The sequence below is a fragment of the Empidonax traillii genome, unplaced genomic scaffold, assembly GCF_003031625.1.
Source record: "Empidonax traillii isolate 1590-97213 ecotype Southwest subspecies unplaced genomic scaffold, ASM303162v1 scaffold771:size604852, whole genome shotgun sequence".
NCBI lineage: Eukaryota > Metazoa > Chordata > Aves > Passeriformes > Tyrannidae > Empidonax > Empidonax traillii.
In genome coordinates this window covers 186,040-197,740 of record NW_020955964.1, presented here as the reverse complement: position 1 = coordinate 197,740, position 11,701 = coordinate 186,040, and the positions used below count along the sequence as shown (strand labels likewise).

The 11,701-nt window shown below is 43.5% G+C and overlaps 1 protein-coding gene across 4 annotated transcripts in view; it reads left to right on the top strand.

Annotated features, from left to right (window-relative positions):
- Positions 1-430: 430 nt before the first annotated feature.
- NARS2 (asparaginyl-tRNA synthetase 2, mitochondrial) overlaps positions 431-11,701 on the top strand; it is a 51,129-nt gene continuing 39,858 nt past the window's right edge. For all 4 annotated transcript variants that reach the window (XM_027901307.1, XM_027901304.1, XM_027901305.1 and 1 more), the window contains exons 1-5: positions 431-571; positions 3,576-3,685; positions 4,533-4,653; positions 5,328-5,468; positions 8,515-8,595. In XM_027901307.1, coding sequence (XP_027757108.1) covers positions 443-571; positions 3,576-3,685; positions 4,533-4,653; positions 5,328-5,468; positions 8,515-8,595 — 582 coding nt within the window. In that variant the 5' untranslated portion in view covers positions 431-442. The remainder of the gene's footprint in view (positions 572-3,575; positions 3,686-4,532; positions 4,654-5,327; positions 5,469-8,514; positions 8,596-11,701) is intronic.

Here is an 11,701-nt window from a genome sequence, read left to right as displayed (position 1 = left end):
TGAGAAGAGCCCGGGAGAGGAACAGAGCAGCTCATGAGCTAGACCGCGCTGCCGCCGAGGAGGTCCCAGAGAGCAGCAGGACACTTCATACCCGCCTGCTGGGGGATCCCTTGTCTCCCAGCACGGCATCCCTCCCGCGGTCAGCGAAGAACCCCGGCCCTCCGCGACTCGCTTGGAGGCGACATCCCACATCAGGAACTAAATTTCCCAGAGGCGCTTGCGCCCGGGCGGCGGAAGAGGCGGGCTGGGCAGGCTCTCCCGTTCCGATTGGCTCGCTGGAGGGCAGTCCGAGCGGCCATTGGGTGGGCGAGGGAGTCACGTGAGACGGTAGGCGAGGTGCCGGCTCACGTGGGCCCGTGCGGGAGCGGGAGCAGGACCGGGAGCGGGACAGGGAGCGGGCTCAGCCGGGGCTCCGGAGGGAGCGGGCTCGCCATTCCTCGCCATGCTGGGGGCCTGGGCCTGTGGCGGGTGGCAGGCCGTCCGGCGCTGCGCCTCCCTGCCGCGGGCGGTGCGGCTGCGCGTCCGCGACGCGCTGGGGGCGCGGGAGCCGGTGGAGGCGGTCAGAGTGCAGGTGTGTGTCCCGGATTGTGTCCCGGAGTGCCTGGAAATGTCCTGGTCCAGAGCCTGAGCGAAGGGGAGAGGGTCTGGAGTGGTGCCTCGGGGAGGAAAAGCTGGGAGCTCTGCGGGGCGTTCTGCTGAGCTCCCGGGTCGCCTTCGTGGTGTGCCGAGCGTCGCTGTGCGATCCTGCGGTTTGTGTGCTCGGTTTGCTGTTGTCAGAGCTTTGGAGTTACTTGGCAGGAGCAGGAAAGGGTGGTCGCTGTGATGGGTTGTACCGAAAAGTGCTCTGTAGTGTGCTGGCTGTTCCATTTGGGAGAGCAAACCACTGTGCTGCTTTCAAAGTTTTTTCATGTGTCCTGTACTGCATCTTTGTATCACATACCTGTAGGTTTATAGCAGTGTCAGTAGAACCATCGATAGCTTTCACTGCTGTTCATGTCTGGCTCGGTTGTGAACCAAGGTAGACTGGAATAAATGGACTTCTTAGCAATGGAGCTCTTTCCCTTGACACAGGGTTGTGTGTTCCCCAACTGGCAGAGCAGTGGTTGCACACACACAGTCCCTGTTTTGGTGCAAGGCCTGTGGCCAGAACTGTGTAGCTGTCAGTATTTCTGAATGAATCTGAAGAAGACTGGGGTACTTGGTAACAGTTTAAACAAAACTAAAAGACAGTAGATTTAGATTTGTAAGAAAGAAGATCTATACCTTGAGGATGATGAGGCACTGGCACAGGTTGCCTGGAGAATATGTGGATGCCCCATCCCTGGAAGTGTCCAAGGCCAGGTTGGATGGGGCTTGGAGCAACATGGTCTCGTGGAAGGTGTCCCTGCGCATGGCAGGGGGCTTGGAACTAGATGATCTTTAAGGTCTCTTTTAACGCAAGTCTTTCTGTGATTCTGCTGACTCAAGAACCAGTTTGTAGCACACTGTTATTCCTAAACACGCATAGATGAAGCTTAATAGGGTGGGAAGAAGCTCATCCGGTATAGGTTCTTTTCAGCTGTAGTTTTATGAATAATGCAAGCTGGAAAAAATTGATGCTAAAATTTGCAATATTGCCTTCCTCTCCCTCTCCTTCCCGTCCCTCCAGGCCCTTGCTTCTTTTCTGCTCTTCCTCTGTGCTGGCGAAATGTGGAGGTTTTTTGTATTAAACTTGGTTAGGGAACTGATCTGGCTTAAATCCAACCTCATTATGGCCAGGTTGTTGGAATGTGCAGTCTGGTCTGAGTCAGGATTGTCACTTTTACTGCATGTTGATTCTGGTAAGGTATGAAGTGGTCAAAACACTTGTGCCACAGCCTCTGCTGCTCCAGTGCAAGCCCATGGGCATGTTCTTATTTCCTATTGCAGGATGCAAGATTCCTCTTCTTATTTACCAAAACCTAGAACAGCCTAATAAGGTGGGGAAAAAAAAGTCTTGAGAATGTTTCTTTGTTCAGGGAGTTCGTGTGTTTTGTTAAGGAGCACCAATGAGGAAGGAAACTAAGGAAAACATCTGCCATTATATATTAAACAAGTATCAGCTATAATGAACATGGAGTGTTCTAGGGATTTACTGAAATACAGAGGCTAACCACAAGAGCTTCAGGTGTGTTATTGTATGAAATACCTTTTAAACACCTCTTGCTTTAGCCATGCAAATATAGCCCAAGTGATCTTATTTTTTGCATTAGTTCTTCTTTTGGCTGGAACACCCTGCAGAGGTGGTTTACCCTGTCGGAATCAATAGGTTTGTGGCTTTAAAATCTTCATTGTTCTTGTATGCAATTGTCCTCTGCCTGTTCTACAAGCCTGTGTAATGCTTTGCCTGTATTAGTAGTCATGTTGGAGTTTTAGGAATGCTTTACTTCTGGTGCTGTTTAGTTCTTGAGGTTTGCTCTGCCTAGCAACAGTAGATGGATTCACATTGATTTAAAGTCATGGGGACTATCTGGGCCCTTCCAGATAAGTGAAAGACAAAACTGGTTGGAAAAGAGGCACTTTGGTTGTTTAATCAGCACTGTTTTTGGTGGTTCTCTATAGTACTGTTATAAGATGAGCTGGAAGGTCCCCAGCAGGTAGTTTTGCTTTTAAGGGCAGCTTTGTCTCAACCCTTGCGAGTTGAGGAGCAAATAAGGGAGTTACTTTGGATGCTCTTATTATTGCTTGGTGCCCCGGTACTGACTTAATGTTTCCATTAAAAAGAAATTAAAATTTATCTCTCATTAAAAAACTCAAATTAAGACATTAGCCTGAGTTGTATATGGCCAGTTCTACTGTTTTGCTGTTACAAAGAACTTCTGTATTGTTATTGTAATTTTGCTTTCAGTTTGCTTTCAGTGAAACTGGACTAGATGCTTCTAAATTTTTTCCTAATATTTTTTTTTCCTGGGGACAATCTAGCAGTCTTGATTTTAAGATGCAAGGAGAAACATTAATTTTTATTTTCGTTTTGCATTAGTATGTAGTCTTTCATGTGAATCTATTGGCTGCATCATTGTTTTAGCAGTCCAGCAGCTTAGGACATGTAGACATCTAGTGAATGTATTTCAGTTGGAACTTTCCTGCAGGTGATACGGCAACAAAATTTGATAATAAAGTGCATCAAAACAGTCTTGAACGTGTTATCATGAAGAACTGTGCATTACCAGTCTCTCCTGTTTCAGTAAGAAGTGTTTGGAAGAGACACCACTAATAAGAATATGTACTTCACTAAAATGCTCTTCATCTTCAAAATGCCTTCCTGCTTTCTGTCTTCTCAGTTCCCCAAAGATGCAGGTGCATCTTAGTTATTCCTTCCATACTCAGGAGGATGTCTCTGCCTAAGGATTTTTTTTCTCTCTGCTTTGAAGTCAGAAGGAAAACTGACACTGACTTTTTTTACCCTTCTTTCTTTATTTTTTTTTGTCCCTAAAGAGACTCTGTGATTTCAATAAGAAGCTAAAATAGGCTTGAAGTGGCATGTCCAAGTTAGCTGGATGAAGAGCATGACTGCACAGTGTCTATGCCAAGAAATAACAGATCTCTTTTACCCCTAGGGCTGGGTCCGTTCTGTCCGATCCCAGAAGGAAGTTATGTTCCTGCACATAAACGATGGAAGTTCTCTGGAACACCTCCAGGTGGTTGCTGATCCCAGCCTGGAAAATAGGTTGGTCCATTTGAAATAAGTGGAGAAACACATTTTGAGCGGGGCTTGGAGGGATCTGCTCACGCCTCCTTTCCTGTGCCCAGGACTCGCCACCAGCTGGCACCTGACCACAGGAAAGGCACTGCTGCAGTCTGGGGTCTCAGGATGTACTTTTAGAATGCAGAGTGTCATACTACTGTCTCCTCTTAGCTGAGGCCGTGTGGTTCAGTTGATTAATCCTGTGAGAGTAATTTGGACCTAATTTTCTTAATATTGTAGACATTCTTGACTGCTGTTGCAACTGCTTGGAAATCACACAAGGTAGCCAGGGATAACTGTCCCCCAGGTTTTGGAGGGTGCTGTTGATCTTCCTAAAATAACTTTTGAGGGCTGGCTTGGTAAGCATGCTCCCTGAAGAGGCATGCCTGATCTAGTGTAATAAAATAATACACTTGTTTTACAGCTTGATTTTGTTTGTTACTCTCAGTTGTTCATTGGACTAGGGGTGGGAGTTTTGGAAAGATCCAGGAATCTTCTGGGTGTAATTTAATATATTAAAGATTTTTTAAATTTTTCTTCTTAGGCCTGGTTTATCTCCACCAAGAGCCCCTTCAGATAAAAGCCTGCCTCTTTTCCCTTACTTATCCAACACTCCTACCTTGTCCTAAATTCTTTTATATTGTTGTGAATCTATTCACATTCCCACCTATTCATTTAATAACTTGTCATTTCATCAGTTAGGCTGTATAGCTACAGCATTTCTGGTGATCTCAAGTGATCCAGCTAAATTAATAGGGATCTCTCTTCTGAATGTAGTTGATGTTGTATCAGCACTTAGTTAAGCTGTTATTTTCTCTTGGTTTCTTAGAGACCTGACTTTTGGAAGTGCAGTGGAAGTGCAAGGGAAGCTGGTCAAGAGTCCTCACAGGATGCAAAACATGGAGCTGCAAGCTGAAACCATCCGTGTGGTGGGACCTTGTGATATTTGGGTATGTCGCTGCAGCGGGAGTGGTAGCACTGCTGGAAATCACTTTTTAAAGGTCCAAGCATCCACTAAAGCATGCTTCAAACTGTATTTTCTGGAAGTCTGAGTCATCCTGCAGGCTTTGATTTGTCAGTGGTGTCTATAGGGTACATCAAAGAAGAAACATGGGACCACCATGAGAACTCTTCTCTGGGCCACAGTTGTTTCTGCATGGAAATGGGTGCACATGCTGGCAGCTAAGAGTTTGCATTTGTCCCACTCTGATACACCTGTACCAGGTGGTGTACCTCGTAAGTCTGGCCGGGATATGAATTGGAGAAACAATGGGACTGGCAAGATACTCCAGGTTGTGCAGGTGGAAGAACTGTATCTGCCACGGGCTCAGGTTGCTGTTGCAGCAGTGAGGTGAACAGCTGGGTTTCAGGAGGGCTCAACATCCAAAAGTGGAACATTTCAGAGTGTTCATACCTTCTCTTGTGTTCATGGCTTTTGCTCTCCTGTAAGCATTATAAAATCCACAAAAAACCCAGGAAAGGTAGGGAAAAGCATCTAGTTCTTCTCTGCTCTGTAACGATGATTGACTTTTAGTAGGCAGAGATGCCTTTCCCTGAATAGCAATAAAACTGTATTGACTCCCAAGTTCTCATCCTCTTATTTTTGTTTCCTTGTTGTTTTTAGTCGTTTCCCCTGAAAATGAAGGAGAGGCACCCACTGGAGTATGTCCGACAGTTCCCTCACCTGCGTTGCAGGAACAACACACTGGGCTCCCTCTTAAGAATCCGCAGTGAAGCCACTGCAGCCATCCATTCCTTCTTCCAGGTAGTCCCTTCTGTACTGAACCTTCTGTGCAAAATACTCCCCCAGGTTGGCTTCACGGGTGCAGGTCAGGAGGGAAGGAGCATGACATCTTGACTACAGGGTATGGATTTTGGACATGGTGGTTTTCTTTCCAGGCCTGAGCCTGGCTGGGGCTTGGCTATTGCTTATGATCAGGTTAGCACATCTGTGACCTTGTCAGTGTCTTTTCACCCATTTCCTGTTATTTTATCCCTTTTTCTAAGTTACAGTGTAATTGTCTGCAAGTGTGTGGTCTGGGGAACATACCATGATACTGAGTTGTTTAGCCCATCTTCAGCAGTGACCTTATGGTCCTTGGACAGAAGCCTCTTCCCACATGGAAAAATCTGTGATAAAGGAACACAGACAAACTGACTCAGAGCTTCTTGTTATTCTCAGTTCTTTCTATTACTGAAATACAATTGTCTGTTTTTTAAAGCCTAGTAGAAGTCTCATGTCAGGTAAAGCTACTAATTTCATAATTGTGTATGCTCTTAAGGCAACTCCTGGGAATCAGTTTATGCTGGTGTTGAGCCACTAGATGGCATTGCTTACAACGGTTTATGCTTCCAAACCTGAACACAGAAGGCAGCTGAGGTACAGAAAACATTTCATTTGAGCGTTGTTTTTCCAAATCAGGCTCTGGCATACCTTCCTGTTTAAAACGCTCAAGAGCAGACCTGTATTAAAAATTAGAATCAAAAATCATCATCAATTTAGCAGTGGCAGCTACACTAAAATTATTTTTAAAAGGATAAGGAGTATTTGATCCCACACAGGGTATTTTGCAAATGCTTATGTCAGAACTCTCCTAGCAGCAGGAATGTGTGTGTTTGCTTCATTTCTGATGGAAGGAATGGAAGGAAATCTCCTAAAGTTCTCACCTGCATCATCCCAAGAATATTGCAATTTCCATCTTGACAATATCAGAATATACTGTAGCTAGAAAGTATAGTTTGAATATTTTCACTTTGCAAAGCTGTAAGGAGCTTAATGGTGGAAGAAAATAAGTGGATCGTTTTGAATACACACTCAAGACTCTCTCTAACTTTAAATTATTTTTTTTTCTTGTTTTGCCTAATCATTTCCAGGAATAAATGTCTAATGCCAGGTGCCTTTGGTTTGGATGTTGAAAGCTAAAATGTCATCTTTAAATCTTCTGAATACTGTGGTCCATGTGGGATAGGAACATTGCTCCTAGGCACAGTAAGATAGTTGCAATGTGAATGGCAGCTTCCACTTTGCACTTTAACTTCCAGGTTTGTCCGAACCAGTAATGTGGGTTGAAGTATTTTAGAAGCTTTTATAAGGGGAACTGTCCAAGAGGTTTTATGAGATTCTCTCATTTCAGATCTGTGCAGTTTGCATTCTTTTCCAAGGCATGTAGGGGGTCTTCTGAGTGAAATGTGCTTCTTTACAGCAACTGCTACCACTGTATGAGGAATTTAGGCAGTTTTCCAAAATCTCATGTAGAGTCAGGAGGCCACGTGACCAGCAGGTCTCTGAATATGCAGGGAACTGTGTCAAGAGACCTGCATTTTGTATTGGTAGACTGGACTACCTTCTCCAAGTAAAGCAAGTAGTTCTGGCCCCAAAACTTCCTTCTGTGCAGTAACTGTATCTCAGTGAGGAGCTCCTGCCGGGCACTTGGCAAGCCAAAGTCCTTGCACCTGTAACCAAAGTAGCCTAGAGGTGACTGCAGGGACTTTGCTCCCACTTGTTATTGTTATTGCACTTCCACAAAGTGCACTGCATGTCCATACAAACTCTTTGGTCCAAATTAATTTTAGTATGATTCTCAGAGTGGGCAGAAAATACTGCTCCAGTCTTCCTAGCCTTTTAGCTAGCTGGTGATAAGCACCAGGACCTCTCATGTGACTGGCTGATTTGTATTATTCTGTTAAAACTGTGAAGATTAGCTTTTAGAAACATTTGTTTTCTTAGCTATTTTTTGTGAGTATTTTGTGTAAATAGACAGTGGGCTGGCTCTGTTACATCATTGCCTGTATCATGGTAGTGCTGGAACACCCTGATGTTAAAGGAGTTCCCTTTGTGCTAGATACTGCATTGATGCAAGAGAAATCTTTTGTTCATAGCTGAAATTAGATGGTTCCTAGCTCTTTTTGCTTGGACACAGATAGATATGATTTCAGTGTTCCACCAGTGACCTCCATGATGAGACTAAGTTAGAAAGGTGATGGTTAATGGAGTTCTGTTCCTGTTTTTGCCTCTATGCAAAATGCACATGCTGCATATCTTGTCTGAGATCTGCTTGATGTATCCATCTACTGAATGTGGGGTTGCAGCTGTTTTCAAAGCCTGTGGCTGCACTGCAGAGAAATCGAGAGAATAGGAGCTCTTTCTTTGTTCAGCCCTCTTGGTTTCAGAGGCCACTGCTGGATCTATGAACTATTACGTGAATGTGTAATTCTGTAGGTACCTAGAACATAACCAAGTCAGGGTATACCCTGTCTCTTAAAATCAGTTTGACTTCAGTATCTCAGAAGATGCAAGGTGGGACTGACATTGTAGTGGTGGTTGGGCGTTTTTAAGGTGTGTCTCCCACTCAGTGTGTAACTTTTGTCATCCAACACACTTGATCACTTCTCTTAGTGGAGTGTCCTCTGCCTAACCACTGTCTTCCAAAAAGCTGGAAGCAACCAAGTGTTGATGGCATAAGGGTGAATTTGATTGAAACTGCCCAAAAATAGAAAAATGCTGGGGGAGGTGGTAAGAAAGGGGAATGGTGTGGAGATGGACCATTGCAAAAGAGCCATAGTAATGACACAACTCTTGTTTCGTTACGGAACGTGGGGGAAAATGCACACGTAGTAAACATTGGTTTGAAAATCATGCTAGCATTTAGTTAGTCATCTGTCCATGTAAGGCAGAAGCTGCCTCAAAGACCACATGTGTTGTCCTGATTGGGGGCTAATAGCTAAGTTACGATGTGTGCTGGCTGATGCCACCCTTGAGGTTGACGTTTGATATCTTTAGCTAGTTAACTGTAGTGTTCCCTCTCTTCCAGGATCACGGCTATGTGCATATTCATACCCCCATAATTACATCCAATGACTGTGAAGGTGCTGGGGAACTCTTTCAAGTTGAGGTAAGTTGGGTTGCAAAAGGTTTGTGATTTTTTTTTTTTTTACTTTGCTTGCAAATCAATTCTTGAGTTATTGAAGGTTAGAGGTAATGTTTATCTTTACAAACCCTTTCCTTTTATGTACTTCTGTGATTTTTTTTTTAATATAGTAATCCTTAGCTTCAGCTAATAATTTAGACAGAGTTAAACAGATGCTTTTTTTAATTTTATTGTTATTTTGTGCATTATTCAGTACCTTTTCTACTGATGAGGTTTTTTCTATCCCTGGTGCTGTGGAAAAGTTTACAAAGAACAAGAGGGGGAGGTGGGACATCTTAGTAAACAAAATTATGTTCTCTTAAGAGCTCAAGAGATGGAATGGGTCATTCAGGACAGACTACTACAGTCAAATACTTCTTAGCTCTGGAACAAAGGATATAATCCTCCATGAGATAATCCTAAAAAAAAATCAGCAGTACCTAAAATTCCTTTTCACATCTGTATATACAGGTTCCTCCCTACAAGCTATTCCTGTTCCATGTCAGAATTGTCTCCCAATGTTGTCAAGCTGCCCCATCCACCAAAATATTGCCACAATCTATCATTATATGAAGTACGTCACATTATGGGTTAGAAACTCCTATGAAACTGAAACACAGCCCTAACCACTAAGATATTCCCCATAGATTTCTCATGATTCCTAACCCCCCACATCCATGAATCATAAGGAATTCCATCTGTCTTTTATACTTCTATATTTGAAATTCACTCCTCTGTCTCAAACAATGGCATCCATTGCCACTTATGCTTATTGGCTTCAGCTTTGCTGGTGAATCATCTGTAAGCAAAAGAAAAATTGTTGAGGTAGCAGTTGCTTGCTGCAGGATCCTGTCTTCCACTCTCTGCACAGCCTCATGACAAAAAGCTTCTGTCTACTGGTTCTTCAGGATCTTAAGGTCTAACCTGTGCTACTGGTGATTCCCTTCCAGACCAGTACGTGTGGCTCAGCTTTTGGCTTGCTGGGACAATAGAGTTGATTAGCTAAACTAAACTGTTCCTCTTTAATTGAGTTCCCTTGATGCTACCAAAGGTTCATTCCAGGCTGTTGCATGCAAATTAAGATGTTAAAACAAGTGACACTTAATGATGCAAACATTGTGCAGTTTGCAGCTGTACCGTGTATTAAGTCCTTGGTACAAATTGTATCCACTTGAAAGCTGTAGAGGATGCAGGACTACAGTGTAGGTGGCTGGCAGGAACCGAAGCCCTGATGCAAATGTTGAATGAGGTGCTAAATTGTGAGTCTGAAACTTGTATAAACTCGATCTTATCTAAATGCATGGTTCAAGGCAAATATTATGCTCTCTCTCCATTAGTATTGCTGAGGTGCAAATAATACTTGCAGTAATGTAGCTACAGCTGTGCTTGAAAGGTGTGGAGCAAGTGCCGAGTCAGATCCCATTAAAGTGGCTTGTGCCACAAAGGAAGAGCTTCAGAAAACCGCTTGCTGCTGGGAAGAGGGAAGTTCTCCCTGATTTCCTGTTTCTTCTTTGAATATCACTTCATTCTGTCCTGATTTAGGGCTTAGTTTTGTTTCTGCCACGCCCTGTTCAGAATTGGTCTTGGCTATTGGAGATCCAAGACCACCTCCTATCCTGCTGGGACTGCTTCACTCCACTGGAGCAGTGACACTGTCTTTTGACAGTGAAAATGTGGGGAAGATTAAGATTGGGCCGTACATGTGAGGCTGTCAGACACAAAATAAGGGTGACAGAAGGGTGTCAGACATAATAATAAAGGTGTGTTATTTGCAGCAAAGCCCAGAATCTTTGAATGCTTTTAACCAAACCAACTATCAAGACATTCCCTGTCTGCTGTATTCGGTCACTTTTTAAACTAGCCTTTAATTCACTGCTTGCACAGGCAAAGGTTGAAAATAAGTTCCTGTTCCTCTTAAATTTGAGCAGGAGTGAAAAATGATGGTGATGGGAATCAGTGAAAGCAACCTGCAAATTAGATTCTTCCATTAAAAAATTATTTAAATCCTGTTCCTTAAGTTTTAAGACCTATCTTCTAGTAGCTGTGACCAGAACATGAATTGGCATCCTACTGCTCCTGAATTTGTAGTAGTTACAATACACCTACTTGGGGTTGGGGTTTTTTTTGCCTTTTGAGGTTGTTTTTTTTAGCACCCTGGGGCAATGTATAAAACTGATGATCTCACCAGTTTAGCTGACCTGCTGTGGGTGGAATAAGTTGAAAACTTCAGTTGAGTAGCCTTTAGGACCCAAGTAGAAGCTGCTTTTACACCCCCTGTGAACCATTGCATTCAAATAGCTGTCTTCTTGACTGGCACAATCTTAGTCCTCTGACTGATGTCTGATGGTTGCTCAGGCCTGTGCATTCTTTAGAAATGAAGGAAAGGGAAGAGAGTTGGAATGTGTTTTTACATGTGACTTGAAGAGATGGGGAAAAATGTATCTTGAGCTAGAAGGAAAAGGCTTTTTGAAATATGGTCTTTGATTCCTGGACCTCTTAATCCTGTAGGATTTGTGTTTGTTTATATGTTCAGCTTCCTCATTATCTTTGTTTGGTTTTGGGTATACTGATTAGTCTGTAGCTTTGGCTGGGAGGTTCTCATACAAAGACTTGGGAGGAGGGTGGAATCCATTCCCTCTCAGCTGGGCAAATCAGTTCAACTAAATATTTTAAAAATGGAGTACCATAATGGTGAAAAGAGAGCAGTAAGCAGAGGACATTTTAAAAAAAGTAAGTATATCCCAAGATGGTAACAACTGCAGAGAAATCTTCTGCAGCTGAGAGTTTCTACACATGAAAAATGGAGGCTTGAGGAGAAGCTTGAGGAGAAACTGTCAGAAGTGTGAAAACAGCTAGACAGACCCTAACCCACATGGAGAACATCAGCAACACCAGCCTGTGGATTTCTGCACTGTTGACAATGTCTGCCTTTGGTGAAAGCCTGTAGGGGACGAAGCATCTTGTTTGGGCTGCCTTCTTTAAAGGAAATTTATTGAAAACGCTAGGAGACCTTTGAATATTGAAAGCTGGGGTTTAGTATAATCCAAAGCAGGACAAGGTAATTCTTGAAATAGGGAAAATGCAGATCAGT